The sequence below is a fragment of the Rattus rattus genome, chromosome 1 (assembly GCF_011064425.1).
Source record: "Rattus rattus isolate New Zealand chromosome 1, Rrattus_CSIRO_v1, whole genome shotgun sequence".
Taxonomy (NCBI): domain Eukaryota; kingdom Metazoa; phylum Chordata; class Mammalia; order Rodentia; family Muridae; genus Rattus; species Rattus rattus.
In genome coordinates this window covers 210,122,597-210,140,907 of record NC_046154.1, presented here as the reverse complement: position 1 = coordinate 210,140,907, position 18,311 = coordinate 210,122,597, and the positions used below count along the sequence as shown (strand labels likewise).

General features: G+C 43.4%; 1 protein-coding gene across 1 annotated transcript; it reads left to right on the top strand.

Moving 5' to 3' along the window:
- The first annotated feature begins 3,657 nt into the window (after positions 1-3,657).
- Pabpc1 (poly(A) binding protein cytoplasmic 1) lies at positions 3,658-17,454 on the top strand. Its single transcript, XM_032914554.1, is given in 15 exon segments — positions 3,658-4,322; positions 6,680-6,873; positions 7,059-7,174; positions 9,571-9,710; positions 11,176-11,270; positions 12,161-12,298; positions 12,475-12,570; positions 13,678-13,950; positions 14,157-14,247; positions 14,834-14,944; positions 15,024-15,172; positions 15,602-15,686; positions 15,993-16,123; positions 16,430-16,522; positions 17,016-17,454. Coding segments are annotated over 14 exon segments (1,905 nt in total). The 5' UTR covers positions 3,658-4,129; the 3' UTR covers positions 17,016-17,454.
- The last annotated feature ends 857 nt before the right edge of the window (positions 17,455-18,311 follow it).

Genomic DNA, 18,311 nt, shown 5'->3' with positions numbered 1-18,311 from the left:
TGACCTAAGGAAAAAAACATAAACATAGGCAGCATTTGAGACAGAGAGAGTCAGAGACAGAGAGAGTCAGAGACAGAGAGAGACACAGAGAGACAGAGACACACAGAGAGAAAGAGACAGAGAGATACACAGAGACATAGAGACAGAGAGAGAATGAGACAGACAGACAGACACACACACACACACACACGATTGGAGAAGTGCATTAAAAGCACAAGGAATTAACAAATCCTGTCCATTGACTTCCTATGAATATCCTTAGTCTCCTCTAAGGGAGGAACCCTCTCTGGAGGTTGCCTGGTTGCTCCTGAAGGTAGTCAGAGCATAGTAGGATCACCATTGTCTTCAGTTGTTGAGGTCCGGAAACTCTTTTCACTCGGTAGTCCTTACTTGCCTCTGCTTGCTTGGCTGTGCATTAGAAGTCTATCTGTGCTGGGCAGTGGTGGTGCGTGCCTTTACTCTTAGCACTGGGGAGCTACGGGTAGACAGATCTCAGCTCAAGAACAGCCTGGTTTATAGAGCAAGTTCCAGGACAGCCAGGGTTACACAGGGAAATCCTGTCTTCAAACAAGGTCTATTTATTGCCTGCATGCCTAGAACCAGAACCAAGAGCCCAGGCAGCATCTTAGGATGTGCCTCCTATGGTAGCCAGTGGCTACTAGATGTCAGATGGGCAAGCAGGCCAGGGCCTCTGGTGTGCACCGTCCTAGGGTGACAAGTTGGGGTTGTTCAGCCGGGTGTGGTGGTGTATGACTTTAATCCCAGCACTCTGGAGCAGAGGCAGGCAGATGTTGTTGAGTTCGAAGCCAGTCTGGTCTAGTGAAGTCCGGCACAGGCAGGACTACATAGACACATCTTGTCTTTAATAAAAATTAACGTGTAAAGAATGAATATTTCTGGTGACTAGAATGCTGCTTCTCTCCACCACTCAGCATTCATTTCCTGTACTAAGCTATCCTGAAGGCTGAATTACTAATTGGACTTTCCATTTGAAAGTCTGTACAAAATGGATGCATAGCAAAAACACGTTTTAATAGTTGTTTCTGGAGGAAAATGAAGGTACAACCTGGGAGCTATAGAATATGCAGCCTCATCTCACTGCTTGCTAAATGCTCGCTCTGACAAAGTAGTCCGTTTTTTGTTTTTTGTTTTTTGTTTTTTCTTTCTACTTCTGCCATTTACAATCATGTCTTCACGGGGACTTATGCTCAAGAGATGGCTCAGAGGTTAGGAGCACTTGCTGCTCTCTCAAAGAACCTGAGTTTGATTCCCAGGACCCTCCTTAGGCAGTTCAAACCCATCTCTAACTCCAGCTCCAGGAGATCTGATACTCTCTTCTAAGCATCATTCATGGGTGGGATACACTCTTTTTTTTTTTTTTTTTTAAAGGTAATCTCTTCCTCCAAGAGGGTATGTTAAAAATGATAGGTAAAGGTAGTGATTATACGTGGTTTTAACTCTTGCTGCCATCTTTGCAAGTTATTGGCCATAAGGCTCCTTCATGCATTATTACAGTGGTATTATGTTCATGCCCTTGGAATGAGTGGTCAGAGAAATACTTGCAGGACTTGGTTCTTGCCTCCCATCCTGTGGCTTGGGGTATACAACTCAGGTCAGGCAGGGAAACAAGCACTGTCAGCCACTGAGTTTTACAGACAGTCTTCTCCAAGGCCCCTTCTGTTTTTGTTCTGTTTTATATTGCTCTTTCCTTAGGAGCTTAAGTGCTAAAATGATGCCATTTTCTTTTAAACAATAACAATGGAATTTTCACTCTCTTATTTTGAAGAAACATTTTAGAATAGATTCTAATAGTTATGCCCCACCTGATAAAATGCTGGGACTGGATATTTATTCTCTGCACCTTCAAGCATTTACATTTATGAGGACCAGAACAACCATTATTAAAGTGCTAAGGTTAAGACCTTGGCTTCGCCATCTTTATTTCAGGGTACCCAGCATGATAGGCATTCAATGACTATACTAATGGAACCGACTATGCTCCTAGTAGAGTGAAGGGTGTTTTTGATTAACTATTTAAACTATAGCCTTATTTGAGTAAACATATTGTGTAGTATGTTTTCCTAAAGAACAGCCTTAAACGATACTCATTTGTAAAGCATACAACGTATTTTTCAAAACTATTATCTTCCATTAATATGAGTGGGGAGGTGAGAATGGGAAGATGGGAACAGCATCTAAGATTCTCTGGACCTAAATTCTAACTGAGAAGAGTTATGACTAATTTACACTAGGCAATAGGCTAAGTATGCACTGACGATCATTGCATTAAAGAGCTGAGCAGTCATTTAACTTTTGACACTGTTAACCGTAAAATTAGTAAGTACTATTTGCTCCACTTCCCACACATCACTGTCAAAGGATGTTTATATAGGACTTCAAAACTGTAGAAACCTACTAAAGTGTGGTTTTTGTGTTGATGTAATGTCATTTCTTTTTTTTTTTTTTTTCTTTTTTTTTCGGAGCTGGGGACCGAACCCAGGGCCTTGCGCTTCCTAGGTAAGCGCTCTACCACTGAGCTAAATCCCCAGCCCTGTAATGTCATTTCTATTGTGGCTATCAATCATTTACATCATCCCCCAACACTGGCACCTAGGAGCTAGATATGTAGATTAGGGTGGCCCTCAACTCGGAGATCTGCAAGCCCCTGCCTCTATAACGCTGGGTTACAGGCACCGGCGCCACCCCTGGTTAAGCGGGTGAAAGGCGTGGCCACGAAGCCTGCTTAAGCAGGCTATCTAGGTTTGTTTGGTTAAGAGTGACAGAGTAACTGTGAGAAACGCATACTTTAGAGGAAAACATATTTTTCTCGAGTCCTGTTTACCACTGTAAAAAATGTAGGAAGCAGCTCAGAGATTCCGACAGAATATCTTAAGCGCCAGACTTCCAACAGCCGCCTCCCCTTCCCTCCCCTCCCCCTCGTCAAGGGTCCTGGACCCGTGCTGGGTCACGCCCGGGACGGTTGGGGTCCGGTTGAGGTCAGCCAGCCCGCGGCCGTTGAGAACTCCAGCTCCCGGCAGGCACCGCTTCCGCGGCCCACGCGCGTGGCGGCGCTGCCCGCTGGGACTCGTAGTGCGGTCCGGGTAGGAGAACGTGGCAGCTACCCTGCCTCCCTCCGCGTCCACCTCGGAAACTCGGCCGGCAGAGGCTCACGCCCGCCCACCCGTGTCCGGCGCCGCTCGGGGCGGGGGGCTAGCAAGGCAGAACCCCAGCCGCGGCGCCTGGAAGAGGCCGCGACTATTCGCGCACGTGAGGGGCGGTTGGCGCCCAGAAACCCGGAAGCCCCGCGCGCCGCCCACCCGCTGCGCTGACGGGTTAACGCTCTTTCGGGCGGAGGCGGGGCGTGCGCGCGAGGGGCGTGGCCAGCAGCCGCGCCGGGACCGCCTACTAACTGCCCCGCCCTTTCCTGGCCCTGCGCAGCGGGAAGTCGGCCCCTGGCTGGGGCGCGTGCGCAGAAGCCCCGCCCCGCCTCGGCCACCACCCCCACGCCCGCAGCAGCCGCTGCCGCCGCCACCTCTCCCTTCCTCTGCGCTTTCCTCCGCCTCCTCCGGCGCCGTCGCTCGCGTAGGGCCCTGGCGTCAGACGCGCGTGGGCGGGGCGAGTGCGGCGGGGGGGTATAAGTAGAGGGTGCAGGAGGCGGTGCTTCCCCTTCTCCCCGGCGGTTAGTGCTGAGAGTGCGGAGTGTGTGCTCCGGGCTCGGAACACACATTTATTATTAAAAAATCCAAAAAAAATCTAAAAAATCCTTTGAAAAAACCCAAAAAAAATTTACAAAAAATCCGCGTCTCCCCCGCCGGAGACTTTATTTTTTTTTCTTCCTCTTTTATAAAATAACCCGGTGAAGCAGCCGAGACCGACCCGCCCGCCCGCGGCCCCGCAGCTCCAAGCAGGAACCCAGAGACCGAGGCCTTCCTGCCGCCCGGACCCAGCACCGCCAGCCTCGCTCCCCCGGTTCCACGGCCGTTGAGTACGCGTCGATTCCGGTTGAATTTTGTCCCTCTGCGCTCGCCCCCGCTCCCCTCCCCCCGGCTCCGTCCCCCGGCCCCGCACTCGCTCTCCTCCTCTCACGGGAAAGGTCGCGGCCTGCGGCCCCGCGGGCAGCCGTGCCGAGATGAACCCCAGCGCCCCCAGCTACCCCATGGCCTCTCTGTACGTGGGGGACCTGCACCCCGACGTGACCGAGGCGATGCTCTACGAGAAGTTCAGCCCGGCCGGGCCCATCCTCTCCATCCGGGTCTGCAGGGACATGATCACCCGCCGCTCCTTGGGCTACGCGTACGTGAACTTCCAGCAGCCGGCGGACGGTAAGCGGCAGGCCGGAGGGTGGCGGGCGGGCGGCCATGCGGCCGGGGCGGCGGGCCTAGCGGGCCGGGCCGAGGGGGCGGGAGGGCACGGCGCCGCAGCCCCTCGCGGGCCGGCACTTCCTCCTCTGCGACCATTTTCTCGCCATCAGTCGCTCTCAAACTTTAGGGCGATGACGCGCCGGGAGGGTGGGTAAGGTAGCCTTCCCGGCGCTCCCGCCACAAGCTGTGGGGTTCGGGGGTTTCGAGCCCCCTCTGGAGTGGAGCAGCGGGTGGAGGCGCCCCTCCATCTCCTTCCCTGGCCCGGCATTCAGGCTGGGGAGGAAGTACGATTCAGTGTTGGGAAATACCACGTGTTGAACCCTGTAACCTCACAGGCCCGAGGCCTGTTCCAGCGGGTGGCTCAATCGCTGGGAGGAGCCCCAGGCTTTAGAAGAAAGTTAATGGGTGATGCCTGTTGGTGGTCCTTAGGGTCATGAGCTCCTTCCTAATAGCATACCCCTGGCCTGTGGACCGCGAAAGGGACATTATACCATGTGCACTGCCTGGGGTTTTCCCTAGATGAAGCATTTTCTGTCTTTAACCCTGCAGTGGAGGAGGGGATGTGGAAGACTCTAGGGCACCAGACACCTTGGCTCATTTTCAAACAAATTAGTTGGATATTAAGTTTAATAGAAGTGATTATTTAACGTATACATGCATATTTTTTCTAAAATAGCACCAGTGGTTATGAATTTTAAACTGCTGACCAGTTTTGGTCCTAAACATTAGGGTAACCTGGATAGGATTATGCTGAATTAGTAGCAGACAACTAATAATAGCTTTTTTGATTTTTTTTTTTTTTGTGAAGTGTTTCAGAATCTTGGAGTAGTTGAGAAGTAACACATTGAGTTTATATTCTTAAGTTTGACAGTTCACTGAAACAGAAATCTAAGAATCAGATAAGGTCTAGAGTCTGATATGTTGTTTTTAAGTCTAGATGACCCTGACCCTGACTAGAAGTCAGTTCTGTCTGGGTTTTATTTTAATAAGGAAGACTGGGGTTGATCAGTTTTTCATAGATTAAAGGTGATACTGAGATTTTGAGTAAACAGCATCTTAGGTGATCGGTGATCGGAAGCCACAAGTTGTAAAAGTGCACTGCAGGTGGCCTGCCCTTTTGCTCTCAAAGGGCACTTTTAGTGTCACTTCTTTAGAGCTCTCAACTCACGGGAGATGACAGAATGTAAGCTAAAGAAGGTAACTTGAGCAAGTAACCAAAAGAACTTCTATGAAAAGAAAACTTAAGAGACTTGAAACTTAGTGGTTTCTTTTTTTTTTTAATTCAGAAAAACCCAGTTTTTAAAAGTCCTGACATTTGAAAAGTTGAGTTTCAAATTAACTTTATAAATTCATGTCAGTGAACCAATATTCTAACCGCTCAGAATCTTGCCTCTTCATTCTTCATTGATTTTGTGGCTGTATGTTCAATGTTCCATCTTTTGAAATAGTTTTAACCAGTTTTTTCCTTTTTATGGTATTTTCTTATGTATTGCAGTAATTGACTAGGGTTCTGCTAGTGACCAGTATTCAGTTTAGTAGGAAGATGTGACTCATTAGAAAAGAAACCAAGCTGGAGCACAGTCAGCGTGACCAGGGGTGCTTAGGAGGTGTGGCCAATTGATAGTGAGCTGGCTGCTGACTGTCACTTACTCTAGGAACTGGAATTCATTTATAGGAAAGCAGTTGGGGGGCTGGGTATGGTGGTTTCTGCACTTATTCCCAGCATGAGAATCCCAGCGTGAGTATTTCTGAGGTCTTGGCCAGCCTGAGCTACATGAGTTCCAGGAAAACTAAAGCGACACAGGGAGACCTTAAAGAAAGAAAAGGTTGTTGAAAAACTTGTTCTGTCAATAACTACATTTATTAGTGAGATTTGAAATTTGCTTCAGGGATTCAAGTGGACTGTTCCCCTAGAAGGTCTGGTTTCTTAGGTAGCATTTTTCCATTTAAGACAGGGCAATGGATACATAATTTTTGAAGGCAGGGACTCCAGGCCAGATTGGGCTTAATAGAGACCCTGTATCCAAAAAATTGTCTCAGCCTCAGCATTTCTTTTACAAGTATACATAATTCAATCTTTTTGGAGGTCTCAAAATTGTAGGGTATGATTTTTTGATGTGAAGCATGCCTATCCAAAAATAACTGGAATAAATTGTTGGTTACGATGATCAAGGTAAAGGTCACGGGTAGTGAGGTTCAGAGGAAGATGAGCTGAGGCCACATGACTACCCTTTTACTCGTGGTCACTGGTCATTTTATAAAAAGTGGCTAATGGGATGTTACAAGTGATATTTACTCTGAAAATGTATTTCTCGCAGCGGAACGTGCTTTGGACACCATGAATTTTGATGTTATAAAGGGCAAGCCAGTACGCATCATGTGGTCTCAGCGTGATCCATCACTTCGTAAAAGTGGAGTAGGCAACATATTCATTAAAAATTTGGACAAATCCATTGACAATAAAGCACTGTATGATACGTTTTCTGCGTTTGGTAACATCCTTTCATGTAAGGTAAGCTGAGATGTAACAGGGCAGTATTTACAGTGTTATGCTACGTTTAGATTTGGGAGTGACATTTGTGCTGTCTGTTTATGCTGTCATTATTCTGAAGTTCCCTAGGATTAGGTAGCTAACATTTCTACAAAGTAGAAAAGCAATAGCAGGTAGTAAAAGGTGAGTGTTCTGTTTTACCCTAGGTGGTTTGTGATGAAAATGGCTCCAAGGGCTATGGATTTGTACATTTTGAAACACAGGAAGCAGCTGAAAGAGCTATTGAAAAAATGAATGGAATGCTTCTAAATGATCGTAAAGTGTAAGTATAACTACATCTTTTAGGGGACATCTTCAGTCTGTTTTTAGTAGTTCTCCATTATTTTAAAAACTAGTAAATGTTTGCTGCTAAGTGCAGCTGAACTTGGTGGCATGTCTTTAATCTTAGTACTTGAGATCTCTAACTTTGAGGCCTACCTGCTCTATATAGATTGCAACATCCAGGGCTACATACTGAAGCTGTCCCCAAAAAAGATCTAACTGGATAAGTATATGCCTGTGATTTCATCACTGGAGAGGTAGAGGCAGAGGGTCTATGAATTCAAGGCCAGTCTAGCTAGGCTACATGAGATTCGCTCAAAGAAATGGGTCAAACTGTGTGTATGCGTGCACATATAGCACTGACCCACGTCTGCTAGGTTTCATAATCATTCGTGATCAGTAATGTCAGTTGCTCACCATAGAAACCCAAAATGAACCAGGTAACTAGAGATATAAAACTTGGTCAAATGAGTGCATTGCTGGATCCATACGATCTAATTAGGGAACTAATTCATCAGCCTGTCTTCTGTTTAGAGAAACTAGCTAAAGAAATGAGAGGTGCTGTAAGAAGACTGCTGACCATGCACTGTGTGGTCTGGATACAGAGCTAGCTCTGGTGTTTGTTTTTTCCAATTAATCTTTTCCTGAAGTATTATTCACTTATCTAAAATAAACTTAACAAGAGTTAAAAACATTGGCAAATGACACTGAAAATTAAAAGGCGGGGTTGGGGATTTAGCTCAGTGGTAGAGCGCTTGCCTAGGAAGCGCAAGGCCCTGGGTTCGGTCCCCAGCCCCGGAAAAAAAGAAAAAAAAAAAAAAAAAAAAAAAAAGAAAAAAGAAAATTAAAAGGCTGTTGTTAGTAGAGATCTCTTGTTTGAGACAGTATTTTTTACGTTATCTTGACTGTCTTGGTGAAACTTACTCTATAGACCAGGCTGGCCTTTAACTTAGTAGAAAGATCTGCCTGCCTTTGTCGCTGAGTGCTGGGATTAATGGTGGGTGCTACCACAGCCCAATTTGCAGGTTGATCTGAGAGTTCTTGGTGTAAACTCTAGTGGTGTCATGCTTGTTGACAGGCTATTCATTTTCATGACAAATTTCTGCTCGTTAGAAGCTCAGACAGAAAGATCATGGGTTGAAGACCAACCTGAAGTTACATTAATCTGGTTTCAAAGACAGAAAAGAAACACCCCACCCCTGGGTTTCTCTAGCTAGTTCTGGCTGTACTGGAACTCTGTATATCCATCTTGGCCTTGAGTTTAGATCCACTGCCTCTGCCTTCCAAGTGCTGGGATTATAGACACGCATCACCTCCCATCCTTGTTAGAGCATTCACTTATAAAGTGAAGGAGATGCTGATCCCAAATGAGAAATCTGAACTCCAAAGAGTTCTTTGCAATCCAGCAATTTTAAAGCTTGACAAGTAAGACTTTGGCATATTCGATTTTCAGGTAGAGGTGCTTAGCCTATAAATATCTGTGAAACCTTCAAGGTTACTCAACTTGTAATCACGATGGGAAACCCGATAGCAGTGCTTTAGTAGAAATTTAAAGGTCTATACTGTACTGGCAAGATCCAAGTAAAGACTGGTTTGCTGCTGACTTAAGTGTATAATACTGGAAAGCTGGTTGACTGTACATATAATTCCTCTTCCCTTTGAACTGTGGTGTTGGTGACTATCCTGAGAAGATACTGTAAGTTAAAGCATTACTTAGGAGAGCAGAAGGCTTGGTCTGCAGTGAAATCATCTACTGAGGTTCCTTCCTCGCCAGACTACATGGAGAGAGCGTGCGATTTTGAGGATTAAAAAACCCGAAATCTCTTCATGCTTTTGGTGCTGTTGAACAGATAAGCCTAGAAGTTTTTGAGTGTGTGTGTGTGTGACAGAGAGAGAGAGAGAGAGAGAGAGAGAGAGAGAGAGAGAGAGTGTGTGAGTGTGTGTGTGTGTGTGTGTGTGTGTGTGTGTGTGTGTGTTGGGGGCGGGTATCAAAGTTGGTATTCATTCCTCTTTGGTGTATTTATTATTGTATTTCACACAGTTTTTAATTCTGCAGAAGTGAGTTTTAGAGACTAGACCAAGCTCTTGTTTTAGAGAATTGAGGATTTCTATTTGAGGAGATGGCATAATGGTAGGACCATCCTTAAACAGTCATGAAGGAGAGAAAGCATGTATGCTAGGCTCTTTGGCACAGAACACTTATTTGGTCAGGAGTGTGAACCCTCTTGTATCTCTCTCTTGTATCTCTGCTGAATCAAAAACATTGTAATTATAGAAAAATTGTTGTATTTTAAAATTTATTCAGTGAAGACATTTTTATTTTGTGATACATTTTGTAACCATCAGCCTTCATCTGAGCTTTATGATGTTAAAGTACTGACGTTTTCATTTTACTAGGTTTGTTGGTCGATTTAAATCTCGGAAGGAACGAGAAGCAGAACTTGGAGCAAGGGCAAAGGAGTTCACCAATGTTTACATCAAGAACTTTGGAGAAGACATGGATGATGAGCGTCTTAAGGAACTCTTTGGCAAGTTTGGTAATGTGTCCAAGTTAAATCTTTATACTTAATTGTCTAAAGTTAGGGGCTAGCATTTGACTAGAAGGCTTTAGTACTTGGTTAGAATTAAGCTATAGTTTACTGCACAACAGTAACCTGGAGAGTAGACTGCTTTACAGTGACTAACACAAGACCATGTATGGGTGGCTGAGGAGATTTCAAGGTTTTGCCACATAATTTTAATTAGGATAATCTTAATGCAGACGTTAGTGTAAGAGGTAGGTGGATGGCTTCTGAGATGTTAGGGTTGGAGTAAATGAAGAGGAAATCAGTATTTGTAGGTGATTTAATGCTTATCGTTGAACCTAAGAATGGGCTTAATTAAGTTCTCTATTAAAGCTAATATTGTAATGCTGTGTTGATTTGCCAAAGACAGGGTCTCGTTTACGTAGCTCTGGCTAGCATGCAGCTCAACAAGAGATGCCTCTGAGTGCTGGAATTAAAGGCATAAGACAGACAGACAGACAGACACACACACACACACAGGGCTGAATCCTCTTTTGAGCAAAAGGAATTTTGATTATGCACAAATGTTAGTCATGCAAGATAACTGTCCTGTTTTGCACCTCATTCAAGTTTCTCTTGTATCTCTGTCTTACACCTGGAAGTTTTAAAATAAAAAGTGTGTGTGTGTGTGTGTGTGTGTGTGTGTGTGTGTGTGTGTGTGTGTGTCAGGGTAGCTCTTTGTACAAGGTTGGCCTTGGATTTACGAGATCCACCAGTTGTCTCCCAAGGGCTGAGGTTGGATTTTTTTTTTTTTAACTTATGTCACCTCTTGTACAGCCTGACTAGACCACTGTTGTAGTTGCTTTTCTGTTGCTAAGTGCTAAGACATTGCTACCAAGGCAGCTTGATAGAGGAGTTTATTGGGCTTAATGGTAGCAAGCAGGCCTGGCAGTGGAGCAGCAGCTGAGAGTGAGCTTGTTAGGACAACAGCCACAAAGCAGTTAGTTAACTGGAGTGGTATGGATCTTTTGAAACCTCAAAGCCCACCAATCAACTAGGGACCAAGTATTGAAATGTATACGGGTTTCCGCTTACTCAGACAACCACTCCTGTGCCAAGGTGTCACCTGCTTATGGTCTTCCCCACAAAAAGGGAAGGCAAAGCTTGTGTTTTTAGAAACTCTTTCAGGTAATTCCGTTATTTCCTGCCTGCAGATCTAGCCATTTATTCCCTCTACTGTTGAGAAGCAGATGACCAAAGAAGACTTTTAAAGATTATTCTAAATCAAATTAATGATGTAAAGGGACAACTCTACTGAAATAAGAATAAAATCTTTTATAAGTTTGTAAGACATCCTAAAAAATCTTAAGAGTCCTTAGAAGTACATATGACCAGTAAAACCTTAGAACCAGGAGGCCTGGGATTTTTTTGTGTTATGTTAAAACATGAAATGTGTACACTAACTGGACTATTTTGAATTATTCAAAAAAATTTTTAGGGCCTGCCTTAAGTGTGAAAGTAATGACAGATGAAAGTGGAAAATCCAAAGGATTTGGATTTGTAAGCTTTGAAAGGCATGAAGATGCGCAGAAAGTAAGAGATTAAACATTCTTCATTCTGTGAAAGCATACTGTACAAAACTGTCGCTCTTGTATTGACGTTTGTGTGTAGTTACATGCCAACATTATTGATGGAGGCTTTACATATCGTAATCGTATTTGCATTCTGTTTTTAGAGTTGTGGAGATTGGGGATGGGTCTGTTTTTTTTTTTTATTAACTTGAATATTTCTTATATACATTTCGAAAAGTGTTATTTCCCTTTCCTGTTTCAAGCAAAACATCCCCCCCCCTCCCTTCCTTATGGTGTTCCCTCCCCACCCCCCCATTGCCGCCCTCCCCCAACAGTCTAGTTCACTGGGGGTTCAGTCTTAGCTTGGGACCCAGGGCTTCCCCTCCACTGGTGCTCTTACTAGGATATTCATTGCTACCTATGAGGTCAGGAGTCCAGGGTCAGTCCATGTATAGTCTTTAGGTAGTGGCTTAGTCCCTGGAAGCTCTGTTTGCTTGGCATTGTTGTACATATGGGGTCTCGAGCCCCTTCAAGCTCTTCCAGTTCATTCTCTGATTCCTTCAACAGGGGTCCCGTTCTCAGTTCAGTGGTTTGCTGCTGGCATTCGCCTCTGTATTTGCTGTATTCTGGCTGTGTCTCTCAGGAGCGATCTACACTTCTGCACTTCTTTGCTTCATCCATCTTGTCTAATTGGGGGCTGTATATATATGGGCCAGATGTGGGGCAGGCTCTAAATGGGTGTTCCTTCAGTCTCTGTTTTAATCTTTGCCTCTCTCTTCCCTGCCAAGGGTATTCTTGTGGGGATGGGTCTGTTAATGTTAGTAACTGGATAAGTTTTCCTTGTTAATGAGATGTATGTACTTTGACAAGCAACTAAGTTTTTATTTTTTTTTTGGTTTTTGTTTCTGTAAGGCTGTGGATGAGATGAATGGGAAGGAGCTCAATGGAAAACAGATTTATGTTGGTCGAGCTCAGAAAAAAGTGGAACGGCAGACGGAACTTAAGCGCAAATTTGAGCAGATGAAGCAAGACAGGATCACCAGATATCAGGTTCGTTTTTACTTGAACAAGCAAATAAGACAGGATGTGGAATCCTATTATATTATTTCAGTTACTTCCAGGTAACTGGGAGTTTGAGGAGGAAGAAAGGTGTGGACTCAAGTGATAGGTGTGTTAAGGTGCCATGATGGTGGTCTGCCTCTTCACAGTTTGTCTCTCCTTTTCAGGGTGTTAACCTTTATGTGAAAAATCTTGATGACGGAATTGATGATGAGCGTCTCCGGAAAGAGTTTTCTCCATTTGGTACAATCACTAGTGCAAAAGTAAGAGTGTGTGCTGTGTGTTGATTTGATCGTGTGAGTCACTTTGAGGCTAGGGAGTTGGTCCTTAGGCTCTGCCCTGTCACTGCACAGATGCTGGGGCCCTGTTCATTATGGATACTCAGCTTCCCCCTACCTCCACCAGGTAGAAAAGATCCTGTTTCTCTTTACTTGGAATCATTGCAAAGCAAAAAGATTATGGTCTAAGAACCTAAGTTGTGAGTTTTTACCCAGTGTCCATGATTTGAGGCCACCTTGCAGAGTTTTAGGTGTATATAAGTTTAGGAGCATGCACAGGAAAAACAGTTTTGGTCCCTGAATGATCCCCTTTGCTGGCCTTTATTCCGTTTATTCCGATTTTCCAGATACTCCTGTTGACTTAGACATTTATTAGAAACAGACTATTTATAGGTGAATGCAAATAAGAAATACAGGCATGTTTGCCTTGTGATTCATCATGCACTTTTCAAGAATTTGCATTTCTAGTATTTTTGAAGGTCTTTGATTTCAGTGTTTGAATCCACTTGTATATGATTGTACGGGAGGGGCATAAAATGTAAAATAACTTCTGGCTGAGAGAGGCCTGGCAATTTAAACTGTAGGACATGAGTTTAGTTTTTATTTTATTTACTAAAATAAAACCAGGATTGCCAAGCAACACAAAATGGCAAGTACTGGTCAGAAACGAGCTAGTCTTATTTCCTACACTGGACTGGAATTGCTGAGGCAGATGTGTTCAGATGGAGACTCTGGGCATCTCCTGGTCTTAACAGACTTCTCAGTAGAATAAGTAGTCCTGTCGTTTGAATGTAGTTTATCGTTTACTGGTGTGCCTGTGTGTGTCTGTCTTGTTTTTCTGTTTTGGGTTGTCTTGATTTAAGGAGGAACATTTTATGCTGGACTTAGACTTGGGCAGCTCTTTTCAGTGTTACCACAGATAGAAGTAATATTGCATGTCTGTACCTTGGATGCTCTTAAGTATCAGTAGTTGTAAGGAACTCAGTTAATACAGGATGGTTCTAGCATTAACAAGATTTGGTTCGATGACTGACTATAAGTGACAGTTCTTGGTAATTCTGTCATTTCCCTAAATTTCCCTTTTTTTTATAGGTAATGATGGAGGGTGGGCGCAGCAAAGGATTTGGTTTTGTATGTTTCTCCTCCCCTGAAGAAGCCACTAAAGCAGTTACGGAGATGAATGGTAGAATTGTGGCCACCAAGCCACTCTATGTAGCTTTAGCTCAGCGCAAAGAAGAGCGCCAGGCTCACCTCACTAACCAGTATATGCAGAGGATGGCAAGTGTACGAGCTGTGCCCAACCCTGTGATCAACCCCTACCAGCCAGCACCTCCTTCAGGTTACTTCATGGCAGCTATCCCACAGGTAAGTGTGAAGAAGAGACAAGGAAAGCCATACTGGTTTCATAATGTATTTTGAGCTCTCCACAATAAAAAAGCACTTAGTATTAGATAGAAATTGGAAAAACAAATGGCAAAGGTGGTAGAGTTAATTGTTCTGTTAGCATGGAGTAATAATGGTGTTTGTGGAGGGATTAACCTCTAAAACTGGTGGACTTACTTTCTTTACAGACTCAGAACCGTGCTGCATACTATCCTCCTAGCCAAATTGCTCAACTAAGACCAAGTCCTCGCTGGACTGCTCAGGGTGCCAGACCTCATCGTAAGCCTCCTTTAGTTGTTTGGGAGTTGGAGACGGGGGTGGGTGTGTGGGTGGATGATAACGTTTAACTTACCATGAGCTAGACCGTGGGTTCAATTTCCCAGTACTTCCTATTGTATAAGAGGCAAATTGCCCTGTTGCAGTGGTAAATTGCTTCTGGTAATTATGTTTGGTAGATTTGACACATCCTTTGAGATGTTACTTAGACTGGTACTGACCTAGCAAGCATCCACCTCACCTTTAAGTGCTGAGAAGAGCGTGGACTGTCGTGCCTAGCTCTCAGTTAAAAAACAAACAAAGTCAGTGGGTATTTGCTTCAGGTCTTCATTTGCCTTGGTAGTTATAGCTTCAAAGTTTGCACTCTCCAGGAGGTAACCATTTTGGTCCTTACCCATTGCATAGCAAGCTGGGTTTAGGAGCACTTGGTGTTTCTTTTTCATTGTGTTTTTATCTCGGATATTAAATTGAAATTCACTGTATACAAGGGTCTCTGCTAGCTTTTCATACAACCATTAGCCCTAGGAAAGCATTGGCTCTCAGTCATTGAAATTCCCAGTTCATAATGAGTTTTTACCTTTCAATACAGCATTCCAGAATATGCCCGGTGCTATCCGCCCAGCTGCTCCTAGACCACCATTTAGTACGATGAGACCAGCTTCCTCACAGGTTCCACGAGTCATGTCAACACAGCGTGTTGGTAAGTCTTAAACCGAGAAACATTGATTCCCCAATTTAAAGTGGCACAACAATCAAGGTATTTTTTTTTTCCTCTTTAGCTAACACATCAACTTGAGACAATGGGTCCCGTCCTGCAGCTGCTGCTACTGCAGCCTCCTGCTGTCCTTTTTGTTCCCCAGTATAAATCGCTAAAGTCCATAATCCCCAACAACATCTTAATGCACAGCCACAAGTTACCATGCAACAGGTATAGTTTAATCATTTATTTGTAAGGGTAATCCTGCTTAGGTCTGACCTATGAGCATAAACTATCTGGACCATCTTATTAGTTGATTATATGTGAAGAAAGACAGGTGGCCAACAATCTCCCTGTATGTTTTGTTTAGGATGAATGTGAGGGACATGTTAAGGGAAAATTTATTGGTATTAGATTTAAACTTTTTCCTAGTCCTGCAACCAAAACCGATAACGATAAAGGAGACTAAAATTACGTATCTCAAGTGCAGGTGTGTCAGATGTGATTATCTGTACTTACTGATCTTTAGTTAATATTTCTTTCAGCTTCTCTTGGTCAAATTTAGGTAGCACTCTGTCCTTTCTATGACTGTCCATTATGGGCTAGCTGATTTATGTCTCATTACTTAGATATTAAGAGGGTGTTCTCTTTTATATGTAGCCTGCGGTTCATGTGCAAGGTCAAGAACCTTTAACTGCTTCCATGTTGGCATCTGCACCCCCGCAAGAGCAAAAGCAAATGTTGGGTGAGTAACTTCATTGTCTTGGCCTGTCAGAGTTGACAAAAATAAAGATCACTTAGACTCTTTGCACCTAAAATGAGATGGTGGTATGTGAAGGAATCCTGGAAAGTGGTGGGCCGTTGTTTGCCATTGACATTCCACTGTAGCCTTGGAACAAGGAAACGTTTATATGTAATACTAACACTTGGGAAACTACTGTTCATATGGGTATGGTAGCAGGCACACACAGTACTATGTATTACATACGGTTCCCAAACCCAAGTTGATAACAGCATTACTGCTTTCATCAGAGTGTCCTTTTGTTCCTAGGTGAACGGCTGTTTCCTCTTATTCAAGCCATGCACCCTTCTCTTGCTGGCAAAATTACTGGCATGCTGTTGGAGATTGATAACTCAGAATTGCTTCACATGCTTGAGTCTCCAGAGTCTCTCCGCTCAAAGGTACTTTCAGTCTGTGTTCTTCACAGAACATGTAAATGGAGCCTTCAAATGAGTATACAATTAGCTTTATAATAGCACTGCAAACCTCTTCAATACCACATCGCACGTGATTTCTCTACCTTGGCTAATTTACTCAGAGCTCACACTAGTAGATTGCTAAACTTGCTCAGGTCCAGTGTGTTCAGCTCCTGCAGCCAGATTCATGAATGCTGGTGCTTGGAGCTCATTCCATATTCACCTAGAACTGTGTGGTGAGAATTACTTTGTTGACGTGCTCTCTGAGCCAGTGTGTTCACCGTTTTCCAGGTCGATGAAGCTGTAGCTGTACTACAAGCCCACCAAGCGAAAGAGGCTGCCCAGAAAGCAGTGAACAGTGCCACTGGTGTTCCAACTGTCTAAGTGAGTTCTCCCTGCTCACCCCAGACATAAGGACATTAGTACAGGTTTCCAGAGGGCTATATTATACATAACAGAACCTTTCCATCTGATACTGACCAGCAGTTTTAAGTCAATACTAAGGAGCAGATTTTTTTATAGTGATGTGTATGCAATGGCCTATAACAGAAGTTAACTTTCATAATTAATGCTTTTTATTAAAATTAGCTTTAAGTGTTTTCTTGGGCCTCTGTCCCACCACCAGAAAACTGTTGGTGCTTGGTTGAGTATAGTAAGGTCACCAGTAGGTTTGTCAGTTAAAAAGAAAACCTACTAGTAGAACCCTGTTTTGTAGGCCATGTTATATATGATGTAATAGCTGTGGATATTAAAGGAGTGGGTATGGCTGAGTGCCAGTAAAAACAAACTGGCAGCAGACTGACTCACTGAATTCAGGCAAGGGCTTTAATTATGTCTTTTTTTTTTTTTTTTTTTTTTTTTTTTTTAACATTTACAGATTGATCAGGGACCACGAACAGAAACTCGTGCTTCACCGAAGAAAAATATCTTAAACATCGAAAAATTTAAATATTATGAAAAAAACATTGCAAAATATAAAATAAATAAAAAAAGGAAAGGAAACTTTGAACCTTATGTACCGAGCAAATGCCAGGTCTAGCAAACAGTGCTAGTCCTAGATTACTTGATTTAAAACAACAAAAAAAAATACAAAAAAATAGTAAAATATAAAAACAAATTAATGTTTTATAGACCCTGGGAAAAGAATTTTCAGCAAAGTACAAAAATTTAAAGCATTCCTTTCTTTAATTTTGTAATTCTTTACTGTGGAATAGCTTGGGACGTCAGTTCTGTTCTATGGAGCAGCTGATGACTGAGCAAGGAAACGTAATTTGGATTATAAAATTCTTGCTTTAATAAAAATTCCTTAAACAGTAGATGGTTATGCTTTCATTTGCTTCCGTTCTCTGAGCAATTGGCAGGTGTAGCAACCCCTTACATTGCTGCCTTAATAGGACAGAGCTGTAAGCAGCTACCAATTCTGAAAAGCAAAAACTGCGTGTGTGTGTTGCGTGTGTGTTGCATGTGTGTTGCAAGCAGGGCTCTTATGAACGTCTTATTTTTTTTTAAGGTTATTCTAATATATTTTATTATCTTAGTTCCCCACATTAATTATTGAGCTATTCTGTGTATTGTTGGCTTCTTTAACATGCCTGCTTATCATTAGTATGGTTTCTGTGCTACAAAATTTTAAGATGTGAGAGTCACAGTAGCTACTCTTTATTGGTAGAAATGACACAGTAGGTACTAGAAGGCACCATGACTACCCCTGTGCTATTCTTAACCCTACCAGAGTCTTAAGGACTATAGTACCTTGTCACCCAGACCACTGGGAAAGTAAATGTACAAATTGGGTTGTGTCAGGATTGACCTTTTCATAAGCCTGTATACCCAAACAACTTGTACTATCAGATATCCAGATTTAATTTCACAAGCTGCTAAAATTGAGCTCAAATACATGCAGATAAGACATGTCACACCTCATCTCATGGCTTCTGCCTGGAATCACTTTGGCTTTGAGATCTGCCTGTGAGAATCCTGGGTTGTTTTGGTCTGCTCTTAATCTTACAGTTGATTGAAACAGGAGCTTACGGCCATCCTGATACCTTTTGGGGATCACACAACACAGAATGTCACCAAACTTGGCTTTTGAAGGTGCTTAGGGAAGACAGAGAATATCTTAAATTTAGTAAAGTTTTAGGTTTTGGTATTTTTGAAGCAGGTTCTAATTTGA